The 17,173-nt window shown below is 36.7% G+C and overlaps 1 protein-coding gene across 7 annotated transcripts in view; it reads right to left on the bottom strand.

Moving 5' to 3' along the window:
• Positions 1 to 1,306: 1,306 nt before the first annotated feature.
• Positions 1,307 to 17,173, bottom strand: part of ZMYM4 (zinc finger MYM-type containing 4) — a 146,901-nt gene continuing 131,034 nt past the window's right edge. For all 7 annotated transcript variants that reach the window (XM_040468859.1, XM_040468850.1, XM_040468856.1 and 4 more), the window contains 4 exons: positions 9,397 to 9,508; positions 7,676 to 7,924; positions 4,838 to 4,967; positions 1,307 to 3,940 (listed from right to left, as the gene is read on the bottom strand). In XM_040468859.1, the coding sequence (XP_040324793.1) occupies positions 3,733 to 3,940; positions 4,838 to 4,967; positions 7,676 to 7,924; positions 9,397 to 9,508 (699 nt within the window). In that variant the 3' untranslated portion in view covers positions 1,307 to 3,732. The remainder of the gene's footprint in view (positions 3,941 to 4,837; positions 4,968 to 7,675; positions 7,925 to 9,396; positions 9,509 to 17,173) is intronic.

Genomic DNA, 17,173 nt, shown 5'->3' with positions numbered 1-17,173 from the left:
TCAGTCCCATGTTCCAGTTGCAAGGTAGCCCGGAAAATACTGTCTCTTACCAATGAAACTACTGCCTAGCTAAAATGTGAGGGAACAGGGTTTCTGTTACTGAAGGAAGAAGTGGGGAGACGTATACTGTACAGCTGTCTTGCTCCCAAGTGATGCTATATAACCATTATCAAGTAAACGAAATTTCATTAGGAGTTTCTCTAATTGAAAAAAGGTATACCACATATATCTTCTTTGCAATGTAGTAAGTATATCAATGGATTTTTGTGATGTTGATTACTATTCGTATGCATATAGGCACATGAGTGAAGAACTTATGACTGTACATAGTATTTAGTTATAACAAATATTTGACTCAAATCATATAGGGAATTCTGTTTTGCAGAACCTGAAGCACCGAAATAGTGAAAATTCAGGCTGCAGGAAGGGGATTAACATCAATTTTAAATCTTGCTATACATGCCTAGCAATCTGCATGTTATAATAAGAAATCCATAACATCTGAAAGCCTACCATGAGCCAAACTTATAAAAGAGTTATTACTATTCCCACTTTATAAGTAAACTGAGGCACACAAAAGTAATTTACTTAAAGCTATACAACCAGTAAGTGAAAAGACTAGGCTCCAAAGCCTCAGCTCTTCCTACTCTGTTAACAATGCCTCTCAGTGATTATTTTTTTCAACAGTGGTAACACATAGGAAGAACTGGGGGAATCAGTGCTTAATTCTTCCCTAAAATTTCAACTCAGTAACATAGGGAACCTTTTTATCTGCATGTAAAATTAAATTCTAATTTCTAGTAGAAAACTGGGATTAATATACAGAAATTCATTTTACTGTAGACTTTTTGGAAAACTCCTGTTTTATAAAATTAGGGATGCCAAAAGGCAGCAGATAGAAACAGTCCGTATGGAATTTGAAGGTGTTTGTACAATACCAAGGCGGAGCAAGAATCTAAGGAAAATGCAAGTTAGTCTGACATTTCCAAGATAAATATATATACATATATATATATATATATATATACACACACATATATATATGTATATATATATATACACACTTAAGAATGAGTACATATTCTTTATTCCAGTCTCTCAAGTTCAAAATCACTCAAGGTAAAGTGATGCAAGCAAGCTTTGTAAATCTCAAAAAAGTTTGCCTGAAATGAAATATATATGTGAAATCTGGGATTACTGGCTATCAAGGCTTTGCATATAGTTAACTAAAAACAGGCACAAGTCTTTTGATGGAAAAAGACAACAAGTGAAAAGACTTTGCAATGAAACAGTCTGTTTACTGGACTTAAGTAAACACCAAATAATTTATTTCCTGAAAACTGCTCTTTCTTTGTAATATACCATCTGTTGGCTCATACCAATAAGGCTAAACAGAAAAAAATATTTAAAATTCGTTCAAGACAAAGAAAAGGAATAACTCACCCATCAAATACAAATATACTATTTTATTCTAAGGGAATATTTCTGTGGTTTCTGCAAGGGGAAAACCCAAAGTGGTTAAAAAACAAAAAAGAACGGAAAGGATAATTTAGATGTTTCTCTCGTTTGTTTGATGTTTTCTCCCCTGGAAATAAAAATGCAATTTTACATAATTTTAATAAAATTTTAAAAAGCAAATAGTCTGACACACATATCAACAGCTACGCTTATGAAGAATGACCAATAATTAATCAAAATTTTCTTTTACGAATTTAGGATCTGGACAACTCTGCGGACTAACATGCAATTGAAGTCCTGATACAGTCATTTACCTGGGTATTGGCTGTTCTCAGTTAAAAGATACAGATTTCTTTTTCTCTCTGGTGTTTTATAACAATGTATCTACTATGCCAACAATATTTGTTCTTGATACAACTACAGAAGGGGAAATGTTAGTGTTTATACAAACCATAAAATTTGTATAGTGGGGGCTATTACACCTGATGTTTCTGGATAGTTTATTGGCAGACTTATCAGACAATCCAGTTGTTTTTCCTCCATATCAAACAAGATCTGGAAGTAAGAAGTTTTCCAGTCAGAAATGACAAACACAGATGGAATTAATCATACAGAATTGGGGCAGATTTACTTCTTTCACACAGTTCCTGGTAACCAAAATGAAATTTGTTACAGGCAGAGGGACAGAACCATCAAGTACACAACGCCAAGAGGCCTACTTTAAAATTTTTATTTTACTTAAATGACTTCCATTTATTTTAAAAAACCAAAACACCTGCTACGCCCATCTAAAAAAACGGGACAGATTGAAAAGTTTTCCAAGGTTAAAATTACTAAGAGGGTTTTTGGACTCTTCTCATTTCTATTACAGGGTCAAATTAACCTCAGCTAAAGAAATTCTGTGACTGGCCAACATCAGAAAAGCTTTGAGTCAAAATTTGGGGGGGAAGAAACTGCGAATGGAGATGAGGGAGATGGACTGATATGCCAAACACACCTATGACTTGCAGTCCTCACAGAACTAGTAAAACAGCTAGAGTTTGGAATAATGCTAGAAGCCCTGCTGTGGATATGCAAGACAGTCCATGTCTTTGTATCCTGACCCCAGAATCCCTATTTTCAAGTTTCTTAGGACAACAAGGTCATCCTCCAAATGCTTTATAGGAACGTACTAGGACCTTTTCTACCATAATTCTGATAACTAAGTAATACTGTGTCCTTGTGGAATCATCCACAGGTTTGCCAGAGTGAGAGAGACTTTTCTTTTTGAAATGACAAGGGCCTCCAGAAACTGGTGCAAAAGACAAATAAGAAGATTTGGGAAATAGGAAGATAAAACAATGGGAGAAAAGCTGCCATTTGGGGATAAAATGAAAACAAAAGGAGAACCCCCATTTCTGTGTACCACAGCTCATGCTATGAGACAGCAGCAATAAAGGCTGACACCCAGAGAAGTGGGCATTTTAGTGGGTTTTCTACAAACATTTCAAGACACTTGGGGTCTAATGGGCTCCACAGATTTTCTGTGTGCATAATCAGTTTGTGGAGTATCAGCCCCTTTACCTCAATTTACCCACAGCCAGACCCACAGCTGAGAAGGCTAGACCCAGAAAGTGAAAGGGACATATTACTCTGTGAACAGCAGTGAAGGCCTTTTTCCCTGATGTGAGGGGCCTATGGCAAAAGCACCAGAGGCTTCTATCCTTCACAGAATTGGCTTGGCAGTGAAAATCAAAATCAAGACCACTTCACTCTCTACCTTTTAAAAAAAAAGTTGAGTATTTTTATTGGGTCTTCAAGTCTGGGTCCCACGGTCCTCATCTGATGTCACTCTTAGCTCTGCACTGACTTCTCCCCTGACGTGCACATAGGGCTTGCCTAAGTAGCCTACTGCAGCCAAGGTCTTACTCCAAAGCTACCTCTCTAAGGTCTAAGGTTACTATGGTAGAGTTTTATACAACAGTTTTCCTTAAAAATATTCCACAATTTGTTATTCCCAAACAAAATAAGATTATGCACCACTCAGAGAAATTGGTTAGTCATTCTGAAGATGTCTAAGAACTCTATCACTGCCAAAGAACAACATTTCTTGGTTCATATTCTTTCCTTCAATTTTCATTTGTACATCCACACTGTGGTTCACGAGTCATCTGTTTTCCATTATCTTGTAATCAAGTCAAGAGGACTTGTACTTGTACATCGTTTTCCAAAGCTGGATGCATTCACAGTTTGGTGCATACCCACGTGTATGAAAATAGGAACCCCACGTCCACTTTAATCTGATAACTCAACATCAGAGTCTTCTGATTTGGCTTTGGCAAGTTCTTCGTGTACCTCCCTCACCATGAGAATACGTGTTAACATGGTGTCCAGGGTCCCAGGGTCTATTGGGAATGTGGAGTACCACATGGGGCTGTTCGGAACACAGGAGCGCTCAGGTTGCAGGTAAAACACGTCATTCCTCTGCTTCACACTTTCAGAACTATCCACAGGGGATAAAAAAGAAAGAAAGAAAGAAAGAAACTAAGAAAATTGAGGATCAGAAAGTATAGGAAATACGTAACTACTCTTTAATATAGTGACTCTCACCTTTTTCCCTACTGTGACTAATGTCCTAGATAAGCAATGTACCCACTGAGATAAATCAGTTTACAGGCATCTTCCCCCCAGGTGCAACCGGTAACTGCACATTTTTTTTCTCCTACGCTCACTGGAGGTGAGTGTAATGTTAACAGAAGACACAGTGTAAATCGTTCACAAATTGAAAGATTTAAAACATTATTAGGAGTAACAAAAAATTCAACTCACATGTAACACTATGGCTGAGAACCACATATCCTCAGTGCCCAGTATCCTGGAATGACCCCCAAGAGCACTCAATACACATTACCATGGGGCAAACCCAAGCCACTGTATTTCTTTGAGAAAAAAGTGCTTTTGTGTGGATCTTATAACTCTAAAGTCTTAAAGTTTCTGAAAGAAAAAGACCTCAAACATATAAATTCCTTAAAAATAAATTGTTTTTCCATTTATAGGTTTAGGAGTACAACTTCTCCTCTAAATTTTTCTATATAAACAGTAAAATCACAACAGTTTCAATCACATAAAGGCTGAGCAACAGTTGTAAAGATCAAACTACAGCTGTGATTCTTGATTTTGAAGAGCTTTTCAGGAAAAAAAAAAAAATCAAGATAAAGCAATGTGTTTTGGGGTCCAAAATCAGGCAGATATGAGAATAGGGAAAAAAAGGAAATTAAAAGGACATCCTTATCTACAGTCATAAGCTGGCTACATTTCTGATATTCAAGCATCTGAAATCGGAACCATGCTAACTACTGTTTGAAGTGTGCTGGATCTAGTCCAGAGGAAAACTGCTTACCATTTTGACAGGTAAAACTCATAAAGTCGGACTGGGCATCTTAGTGGATTGTCAGTATTCTCTGCCATCTCCACACCCACGGGGACCTCGTCATCTTCATTTCGTTTCCTCTTGCCAATAGCCAGTTTATCTTGAGATGGGAAATAATTATCAAAAGATCAGAAAAATCTTTACTCCCATGCTCAAGACATCCACTGAGCTTTGTCTCCGGTCAGAACTGTCACTCCCTTTCTCCTCCCTTTCACTTAGTCATTCAACAAGCATGACCTATGCAGGTGCTGGAGAGTAATGTAAGTACTAGGTAATAGCACTGAACAAAACAAAGTCCCTGTTCTATAAAATTTATGTTCCCCTGCTTACAAAGTGAGCCAAATGCATGGTACTAGAGAGTTAGGTCTTACTTTTGAGCCTGACTTTGTTACGAAATTTTATCACGTGTATCTTAAGCCATAGCAAGGTAAAGCAGGAACAAAAAGGGTTCAGACAGAAGAGATCAAGGTATAAGTTGTCACCTAGTTATCTGAAAATATTTTCACTGTAGAAAACAGTTTTTCAAGTTTCTTTTATTTGTCAGTTTTATGAGAAATGGGATCTTTGCTGGGAAAAGAAATTCTCAGTAAAGTTGGCCATTTGGTAAGAAAGGAGCAAATCCTTTTTCACCAACAGAATTTTGTGGAGGCTAAGGGTTATCAAAAAGAAACGAGGGTGAAAACATGGAAAGTAAGGCTTTTTCTTTCCCACCTTCTCCATTCAGGCTTCAAGAGAATAGCAGTGGGTGGTGGATCTGCTGTGAACCTGAGGAAAAAGGTTTTCTTCTTCTTTTCTTACAGCTGCTCTGAATAGCTGGCAAAGAACTTTCCCCAGCTTCCTGTATTAGTTATTACTTAAAATTCACCCCAGACTTCTATTTAGAGGATACCTAAATATAAAGAGTTACTCATTCAGAGAAGAAGCTAAACTTACTACCAATCTTGTCAAGCACCTCAACAGAAAGCGGAAATGTAACCTGAATGCCTCTCCCTCCCACAATATTTATTAAGAGCACAAAATGGGTTATATATGAACAAAATGAAGGAGATAGGACATAGATATAATAATAGAGTTATATTTTCTAAAGAGAAAGGGCAAATGACAAAAAAGTTAACACAAACATGAACATCACAATTATTCTTTATAGATTTTAGTTTCAGTGATTTTAAATGCTCACATTCAAAATATGTATTTCACTCTTATCCCAAGGAAGTAATAACTTGATTTTGGGAATTTTAGAACTTACAATTTTGGTCAAAATTGATACATTTAATTTCTAGTTCCATAATACATTAATTTTTTTAATGTTAAAAACAAACTATTACTTAATAGGCTTTTTTGGAATGTAAGATAAACCTTCTACGAAAATTGTCACTGCTGGTATTATTCTACTGTGTACAAAAGCAATACAGATCTTCCTTGACCACGATGGTGTTACAACCTGATACAGCCATCCTAAGTCGAAAATGCATTTAATACATGTAACCTACTGAACATCATAGCTTAAACATGCTCAGAACACTTATACAGTCTACAGTTGGGCAAAATCTTCTAATACATATAATAAGCCTATTTCATAATAAAGAACTGACTATCTCATGTAAATGATTAAATACGGTACTGAAAACACAGAATGGCTGAATGGGTGCAGAATGGCTGTAAGCATATGGGTTGTTTACCCTCGTGATCATGGGGCTGACAGGGGGCTGCAGACTGCTGCTGTCAGCACCACAAGAGAGGATCATACTGTATTCCACTAGTTTGAGAAAATATCAAAAGTCAAAATTCAAAGCATAGTTTCTACTGAATGTATATTGCTTTCTCAGGATTGTAAAGTTAAAAAATTATTAAGTCAAACTCCATCTGTATACTCTAGGCCAGATTCTAAGGTTCTGCAGAAACAGATAGTTAATGTGAACTAAAAAGTGGTGCTCTGGTTAAAAAAAAAAAAAAAAGATTTAGAAACAGATTTAAAAATTAGGCAAGTTCCTTTTACCTAGCAATTGGCCACTCTGTTGCCTCTAAATCAGTGATTCTGATCCTTAGCTGCAGATTTTAATTCCCTGGGAAGTTGTAAAATGCAAATTATTTGAGGGGCACCTGGGTGGTTCAGTCAGTTATGCGTACGACTTGGATTCAGGTCATGATCTCACGGTTCACAAGTTTGAGCCCCGTGTCAGGTTCTCTGCTATCACTGCAGAGCCTACGTCAGATCCTCTCTCTCTCTCTGCCCCTCCCCCACTTGCACATTTTCTCTCTCTCTCTCTCAAAAATCAACAATTAAAAAAAAGAAAAGGAAAAATGCAAATTATTCGGGCTCTAATCTTGACCAATTAAATCAGAATTTCTAGTTTATTTATTTATTTATTTTTTAATTTTTTTTTAACGTTTATTTATTTTTGAGACAGAGAGAGACAGAGCATGAACAGGGGAGGAGCAGAGAGAGAGGGAGAAACAGAATCTGAAACAGGCTCCAGGCTCTGAGCTGTCAGCACAGAGCCCGACGCAGGGCTCGAACTCACGGACCGTGAGATCATGACCTGAGCTGAAGTCGGACGCTTAACCGACCAAGCCACCCAGGCGCCCCCAGAATTTCTAGTTTAAAAGCCAATAAAAGTATAGGGAGGCAAGTGATTCCTCTCATTTTGTGGCAAGCCTTTAACCTAACGCTGACAATAAAAAAGCATCTAAATTTTAAATTAAAGTTACACTCTTCCGTGTCTAGAGTTTACAGTTACTCTTCTGTGATAAGTCTATTTGAATACCAACAGGGCTTCAAACGGAAATCTCACAAACTCCCCCACACACCTGGTTCTGACTCCTGCTTTTGTAAAGGTGGGAAGAACCTCAGATATGTCATCTTGGTGCTGTACTTCAGAGTCCTGGTCCGTCTCATCACATGGGCAAAGGAAAGCTTCAAGTGCTCAGTAACATTCTTGAGTTGAAAGTATTTGGTATTGAAGAAAAGGAGGGTGTTCAAGAGGACAATTGGTGAGTAAGCGCCCAGCTGTTTGCATTCCCACAAATGCTCTTCTTCAATGCGAGAAAACATGTAACCTGCACCAGAAGGAGGACAGAAGTAACAGTACTAAGCTCCTGCTAAACAGGACTAAATAATTTCTCCAGTTCTCAGATAGGAAGATATAAAGGAAATGACCAATTGCTCCCATCTTTCCCCTGCTCCCTTATATGGAAAACTAAAAAAGATACCACAAAAGAAAAAAAGATGTCTGTCTGAGGCAGACAGACGCTGGGAGCAACCCCCTGAAACGGTTTTAATCTATTGTTATTTTAGACCAGGGTTTGGCAAATTTTTTCTATAAAGAGCCGGATGTAAATATTTTAAGTACTGTGGGCCATTCAGGCTCTGAACAACTTTGTTGTTATTGAAAATAAGGGGCAGCAGAAAACACATAAACAAATAGCTGTGGCTATATACCAATTAAATTTATTTACACATACAAATATGAATTTTATATAATTTTCATTTACCACAAGTTATTATTATCTTTACATTTTGTCCCGACCATTTTTAGCTCATGGACTATCCAAAAACAGGCAGCAGGCCAGATTAAGCAGTTTGTAGACTCCTGTTTGAGAGTATTAGGCTTACTGTTAACTGGTTCAGTTTTATTTTAGCTAAGAACATTAGAAGGCAGATAGTTCCCTCACTCCCTCACACTCCCTCGTATTTTAAATTTACATTAAGAGTAATTACTTCATGATGACTTTTATGGGATTTTTCTCGAAAAGCAGATGTCTTAGAGAAGAATTAAGATGAATATACTGTTAAATGTACACTCCTCATGTCAGCCCTTAAATGCAGGTCTTCCCTTATGTTCTCTGAACAATCCTCTTTGCTGCTGCTTATGCATTCTATTCCTGGGAGCCTAACCATAAACATGAATTTATTACTTCCAACTCTATCTCCCTAGCTGCCTCTTTGGATGCTAACTGCATCAAGCCACCACCCTACTCAGAATCCTTCAAAGTTGCTCTACAACCCAACCAAAGAGGCAAAAATTCCTGAACATCACATTCAACCTCTCCATTCACAGCCAAGGAGCCTAAGACTAGGAGTAAATTAGGGAGCTGTCCAACAACATATGGTCAAAGACAATTCAAGGATGAAGATTTAACTCTTGTAATAACCCATACAGGGTATTTATAATAAACTGCTAAAGAAGGACCACTGCTAACAGGTAGTGTCTACAAGTAAAGTATGTGCCAGCTACTGGTATAGTGTGCAACTACACTACCAATATCGGACCAAAAATGGTTTCTAAGAAGTAAATACAACCTCCAGTTGTTTTTTTTTATTTTCAATGGTATATACCTATACATACACTATATGGAAGTTATAATTCTACTTAAATAATAAGCCAAAGACTTCCTCCTCAAAACTCCAAATATCTCATGAATCAAGACAGAAACATAAATGAACAGTTTATAAAAAGATAATCATAAAAATTAAGCAATTTAAGAATGCATATCAAGAAAAGAATCAAAATAAAAAATAAGCATCCTACCATTAGGAAGTATTGTAGGTTCCCATATTTTCAAGAGTTTGGTAAGTTCAATCATAAATCTGGAATAGGGCTCAGTAAAAATATTATCTATTCTACCATTTTCAAACAGGTACTACAAGAGAAAAAATGGAAACATATATGTTGATACAAAGAAAACACAAGTTTTTTTTTTTTTAAGATTATTTTAAGGAATAAAGTTGACCCTTAATTTTTGCCGTTAACGTTATGAACCATTTTAAGAACACATCTTAAAATACCAGGATTTAAGCTATAAAGGTTCTTTTCTTTTTTTTTTTTAAGTTTATTTATTTATTTTGAGAGAGATAGAGATAGTATGAATGGGGGACGGGCAGAGAGAGAGAGAGAGAGGGAGGGAGAGAGAGAGAGAGAGAGAGAGAGAAAGAGAGGGAGACAGAGAGGCTGCCAATGTGGAGACCAATGTGGGGCTCAAACCTGTGAAGGCATGAGATCATGACCTGATCTGAAACCAAGAGTCAATGTTTAACCAACTGAGCCACCCAGGTCCCCCTATAAAGGTCCTTTTCATATGAACTGTCCTTGTCTCAAGCACTGAGCTTGCAAGGTAAAATTTTCTCAGTTCATAAAACTGATATACCAAAAATTGGTTCTAGTTTGGTATTTTCCAAATCCTTTTCGAATTCAAAGGATCTATCTGCAAATGTGTTCTCAGAAGGTTTTGGGTTTTTTAGCACAGTTACAAGATCCCTTCCTGAAATAATATAGTTAGCTAGTGTCAGGTGACCTGAGGATAGCCAAATTTTAAACCACAGCTCTCAACTCTCTACCCCACAACCCAGACTTCAAAAAGTTCAAGTCTAATTATAGGATGTAAAACTATGCTAATTATAACCATCAAGAACCATATCACAGAATGGGGAAACAAGAAACAGTTTGGGTAAACTACTGTTAAAAAACATCTTGAAGGTGCAGGGTAGGTCAAATGAAATCACTCAGGGAAATACAACACAAGGTATAATTACATGCTTAAAATCTTTTGGTGTTTTTTATGATTTGGGATTTCTAATTTATTTATCTATAGATATTTTGGTTTTCTGCTTTTCTAGCCAATGTATGTCCTGGAGAAAAATTGTATTGCCAGTCAAATCTTGTTTTGGCTAATAAAAATTATATACCATTTCAACATGCATTTCTATAGGCCTCTTCAAAGGCAATTCATGCCACTGCCAGATTATAGTTTTATTGTTGAGAAGTGTTCATCTTTTTCTTCTTTTAAAATTATTTTCACAATGTAAGTATAATAAATCTTCATTATGGAAAAAGTTTAAAATACAGAAAACGTGGAAGAATGACATGCTCCCAACTCACTAAACATCAGAAACACACAGAGTTGAGTTTTACACATTTACTCAAACATGAGTACATATAAAATCCATGTTTTTTAAATTACTTCCCCCTTAGATCAGGAACACGACAAAACTGCCTGTTCTTGCCACTTTCATTACTGTACTTGAAGTCCTAGCCAGAGTAAGCAGGCAGGAAAAACAAATAAAAGGCATTCAGACAGGAAAGGTCCTAAGGAGTAAAAATATCTCCATTTACAAATGACACGAGCCTATATAGGGACAATTCTAAAGAATACACACATACACGCGCACACACAAAATTGTTATTAGAGTTAATAAATGAATTCAGCAAAGGATACAAGCAACACAAAAATCACTTGCAATGAATAATCCAAAAAGGAAATTAAGAAAACAATTCAATTTACAATCGTACTGTAAAGAATACTCAAGAATAAATTCAACAAAGGAGGAAAATGACTTATACACCTAAAGGTAGAAAAAAACAAAAACAAAAAACTGCTAAGAAATTAAAGACCTAAGTAAAACATCTCATATTCATGGATTTGAAGATAATATTGTTAAAATGGAAAAATTCCCCAAAGCACTCTAAAGATTCAGTGCAATCCTAATCAAAATCTCAATGGCTTTTTTTCTTTTCTTGCATAAAGGGAAGGAAAGGCCAATCCCAAAATTCATATGGAATTACAAGGAACCTGAAATCACCAAACAAATCTTGAAGAATCATACTTCCTATTTCAAAATTTATTACAAAGCAACAGTAATCAAAATAGCATGTATCACCATAGGAATAACCATATAGACCAATGTATCAGAATTGAAAGTCCAAAATAAACACATAAATTTAGTCAAATGTTTTTCAATAAGGATGTCAAGACTGTTCAATAAAGAGACAACAGTCTCTTCAATGGTGGTAGGAAAACTGGATATCCACATATACAGTTATCCCTAAGTCAGATGTATCCCTACCCTACGTGAGATATAAAACTGAATTCAAAATGGATCAGTGACTTAAACATAAGAACTAAAAGCCAAAAACTTAAAAGAACACATAGAGGTAAATCTTTATGAACTTGAATTTGACAATGGATTCTTAGATGATGACACCAAAAGCACAAGCAACAGAAAAAATAAACTGAACTTCATCAAAATCCAAAATTTCTGTGCCTCAAAGTAGAAGACTGAAAAGAAAACTCAGAGACTAAGAAAAAATACTTGCAAATCACGTATCTGTCAGAGTTTAATATCCAGAATACATAAGGAAATCCTACAACTCAACAACAAAAAAACAAACAACAAATTAAGAAATGGAGCAAAGGACTTAAATATTTATCCAAAGAGGATACACAAATGGCCAACAAATACATGAAAAAATGTTCAGTGACATTAGTCATTAGGAAAATGCAAATCAAAACCATAATGAGATACTACCTCATACCCATCAGATAACTTTAAAAAAAAAAAAGGAAATTAACAAACATTGGCGAGAATGGAGAGAACAGACCCTTTGTACACTGCTGCTGGCAACATAAAATGGTGCAGTCACTGTGGAAACTGTTTTGGTGGCTCCTCAACAAGCTTATCATGGAGTTCCTATTTGACCATGTGGTTCCACTGGTAGGCACAGACCCAAAAGAAAATAGATGTTCAAACAAAAATTTGTACATGAATGTTCACAGTATCATTCACTATTTGTAATAACCAAAAGGTAGAAATAACTTAAATGTCCACAAACAGATGGATAAGAAAAATGTGGTATATCCAAAAATGAAATAATTCAGCCATAAAAAGGTACTGATTCATGCTACACAGGTTAAACCTGGAAGAAGCCAGACACAAAAAGCCACATAATTGTATAATCCTGTTTATATGATATATCCAGAACAAGGAAATCCACAGAGATAGAAAGCAGATTCATGGTTGCCAGGGACTAAGCAGAGGAAGTAATAGGGAGTGGCTGCTTAATGGGTTATGAGATTTCCAGTTAGGAAAACACAGTGATATTTTGGAAAAACACAGTGATGACAACTGCACACCATCATGAATGCACTTAAGGACACTGAACTGTACATTTTAAAATGGTAAGCTTTATAATATGTGTATTTTGCCACAATATAAATAAATATTGCACAACACAGTCGTGCAAGTTACTTTAAAAATATGTCTCTTGGGGGCAGGCACCTGGGTGATGCAGTCGGTTAAGGGTCCAAATTCTGCTCAGGTCATGGCCTGATGGTTCACAATTTCCAGCCCCACGTCAGGCTTTTTGCTGATAGCTCAGAGCCTGGAGCCTGCTTCAGCTTCTACATCTCCCTCTCTGGCCCTCACCCACTCAACACACACTCTCTCTCTCTCTCTCAAAAGCAAATAAACCTTAAAAAAACTTTTTTCAATGTGTCTCTAAGAGTTTTCCATGCAAAAATGTGTAAGAGCAATTCATTGCTTTTTAACTATTGTATGGTATTTAACAGTACAGACATATTATAGTTGATTGAACATTACTGTTTTAATGAACACATAGGTGGTTTCCAATTTTTTGCTGTTGAAAACGTTATAATAAAAATACCAGTCTATGTACATGTGTGCATTTCTTGGGGGAGAAATACTGATCAATGGATTTGCTACACTGAAGAACCTACAAGCATATTTTTTAAATGTTTATTTATTTTTGAGGGAGAGACAGACTGTGTGGGGGAGGGGCACAGAGGGAGACACAGAATTAGGAACAGGTTCCAGGCTCTGAGTCAGCACAGAGCCCGATACAGGGCTCGAATCATGAACCGAGAGATCATGACCTGAGCCGAAATCGGATACTTAACCAACTGAACCACCCAGGTGCCCCGAATCTACATGCATTTAATGTTTTATTTGACACATCAACTTGCCCTCTGAAAAGGCCTCCAACAGTAATATGTTTTCATTAATACTTGGTATTATTGAACTTCTCAACCTTTCAATTTTTAATCAGTTTAATGGGTGACATTTTTCCTTGATTACAGTTAAGTAACCTTTTACATCAGGGAGATAGTCCAACACAGTGATCTTAAGAATGGACTCTGGGTAGGGGCGCCTGGGTGGCGCAATCGGTTAAGCGTCCGACTTCAGCCAGGTCACGATCTCGCGGTCCGTGAGTTCGAGCCCCGCGTCGGGCTCTGGGCTGATGGCTCAGGGCCTGGAGCCTGTTTCCGATTCTGTGTCTCACTCTCTCTCTGCCCCTCCCCCGTTCATGCTCTGTCTCTCTCTGTCCCAAAAATAAATAAACGCTGAAAAAAAAAAAATTAAAAAAAAAAAAAAAAAAGAATGGACTCTGGGGGCGCCTGGGTGGCTCGGTCGGTTAAGCGTCCGGCTTCGGCTCAGGTCACGATCTCACGGTCCATGAGTTCGAGCCCCGCGTCGGGCTCTGTGCTGACAGCTCAGAGCCTGAAGCCTGTTTCAGATTCTGTGTCTCCCTCTCTCTCTGCTCCTCCCTTGTTCATGCTCTCTCTATGTCTCAAAAATAAATAATCGTTAAAAAAAAAAAATTAAGAATGGACTCTGAAAATAAATTAGCTGGATTCACATCCTGGCCCTTATGTATCAGAGGGGCACGCTCACAAGTGAATGAGTTAATATATGAAATAAGCTTATATTAATAATACACACAGCATACACAGTAAATGATTGTTAGACATTCCTAACACATTTTGCCTGTTAGCTGTATGTTAATTCTGCTATTTGCCTATTTATTTCTTTTTGCCAATTCCCCTTCTCAGCTAATGTTAACAGTGGTGGTACAGGTGTTGATATTATGGTTGGGTATAATTTATTTCTTTACACTTTAATGTATTTTCAAAATTCTTTACACTTAGCATAACCATTTTTATAATCAGGAAAGAAAACAAAACAGGAAGCACATCTAAGATGTGAGCTTAAGTTACATTTTAAAATTCCTTATGGTTAAGGAAAGTTTATTTCTTGTCAGAACTGGTAAAAGGTTTATAGTATTTACTTCCTATCACCGATAGGTAAATATTGTTAACTTATAACCTCTTTTTAATAGTATTATTATAAAAATCATTTATTAATATAAACAACAGGATAAATACACTAGAAAAAACTTTTTATAAGGTTATGATTTGTCTCACAAATTAGAGTATATTTTATAGATAGCAGAGTATCTGGTATGTAAAGCAGTTTGTGACTGAATTCACAGCAATGGCCACGCGTTTTGATTATGTTCAAGTCGGAATATGAATCACTGCCACAATATTTCTTACTCCTTGACACCTGCACTGATAAAATATGAGAATGTTTTTAGATCCATAATATCATAAACTCTAAAAGCTCAGAAAGTGTTCAGAATCTTCAAAATTTTTACCTAACCAAAATGCATGTGTGGTACATAGTAGGTGCCCAATACATTTTCATTGAAAGAGCCTATAAAATTCCTCTCATGTGTTGACTTTCTTTTTTGTTTTCTTTTATTTTTATTTTAGAGACAGAGTGCAAGTGGAGGAGGGGGGAGGGAGGGAGGGAGGGAGAGAGAGAGACAGACAGACAGACAGACAATAGGAGAGAGGGAAAGAGGGAAAGATGGGGAGAAGGGGAGGGGGAGAGGGAGGGAGAGAGGGAGAGGGAGAGAATACCTTAAGTACCTCAATCCCACAACCCTGGGATCATGACCTGAGCTGAAATGAAGAGTTGTATGTTCAACCAACTGAGCCACCAAGGCACCCCTTGTATGTTGATTTTAAAAACATCTTTTACAATCTAGAAATTGTATCAAAATATAATGGGAACAATATTTTAATAACAAAGGTGCTATTTCGATTCTGTGGGGAAAATGAATGCTACCTGTGTAACTAGATAACCCATCATAAATGTTATTCATCTGAAATAAACGTGTATCATGCACAAAAATGAATTCTGGATGTATTAAAGATGTCAATATAAAAAGTATGTATTTTAGAAAGAAATCTATGAGAATTTAAATTTAAACACATAAGTAGGAAGACCATCCTAAGCAACACAGAAAAATCAGGAATTATAAAATAAATGCATATTATTAAACTGTGTAAAAAGGAAAGCTTTCTGAATGGCAAAACAAAACTGAAAGGCAAATATACACTAGAAAAATTTAACTCAAGCACTTAGAGTTCATATCCCCAACATAAAAGAGATCCTACAGAAAGAGAGGAAAATCCAAATGACCAACAGCATACAAAGACATACTACTTCATAAAATTGGAAAATAAAAATTGGAGCCACCAGATGCCATTTTTTTTAATCCATCAGAATAATAAATAGTAAAAAGAGTAGTGGTAAGGAGAATTCAAGAAATGGGCGCACACAACACTGCTGGTAAGACTGTTAATTACTATAATCATTCTGGAAAGTTATCTGAAAACATCTTAAAATTAGAGAAATCTATATATGTTTTAACCTAAAAATAAAAGCCCCAGTTCATCAGGTATGCAAACAAAATATTTACTGAAACACTGTTTATAAGAATAAGGGGGGAATACGGACTTCAAGCTGTACTACAAAGCTGTAATCATCAAGACAGTATGGTACTGGCACAAAAACACACTCAGATCAATGGAACAGAACAGAAATGGACTCACAAACGTATGGCCAACTAATCTTTGACAAAGCAGGAAAGAAGAGCCAATGGAATAAAGACAGTCTCTTCAGCAAGCGGGGCTGGGAAAACTGGACAGCGACATGCAGAAAAATGAACCTGGACCACTTTCTTACACCATACACAAAAATAAACTCAAAATGGAGGAAAGACCTAAATGTAAGACAGGAAGCCATCAAAATCCTCAAGGAGAAAACAGGCAAAAACCTCTTTGACCTTGGCTGCAGCAACTTCTTACTCAACATGTCTCCAGAGGCAAGGGAAACAAAAGCAAAATTGAATTATTGGGACCTACCTCATCAAAATAAAAAGCTTCTGCACAGTAAAGGCAACAATCAGCAAAACTAAAAGGCAACCGATAGAATGGGAGAAGATATTTGCAAATCACATATGAGATAAAGGGTTAGTATCCAAAATCTATAAAGAACTTGTCAAACTCAACATCCAAAAAACAAATAATCCAGTGAACAGATGGGCAAAAGACGTGAATAGACACTTCTCCAAAGAAGACATCCAGATGGCCAACCGACACATGAAAAAACGCTCAACATCACTCAACATCAGGGAAATAAATACAAATCAAAACCACAATGAGATACCACCTCACACCTGTCAGAATGGCTAACATTAACAACTCAGGTAACAACAGATGTTGGCAAGGATGTGGAGAGAGAGGATCTCTTTTGTACTGCTGGTGGGAATGCAAGCTGGTGCCGCCACTCTGGAAAACAGTATGGTGGGTGCCTGAGTGGCTCAGTTGGTTAAATGGAAAACAGTATGGAGATTCCTCAAAAAATTAAAAATATACCCTATG

Source organism: Herpailurus yagouaroundi, unplaced genomic scaffold (genome assembly GCF_014898765.1).
Source record: "Herpailurus yagouaroundi ecotype Mexico unplaced genomic scaffold, PumYag 77, whole genome shotgun sequence".
NCBI lineage: Eukaryota > Metazoa > Chordata > Mammalia > Carnivora > Felidae > Herpailurus > Herpailurus yagouaroundi.
The sequence above is the reverse complement of the archived record's forward strand: the minus strand, read 5'-3'. Positions and strand labels throughout refer to the sequence as shown.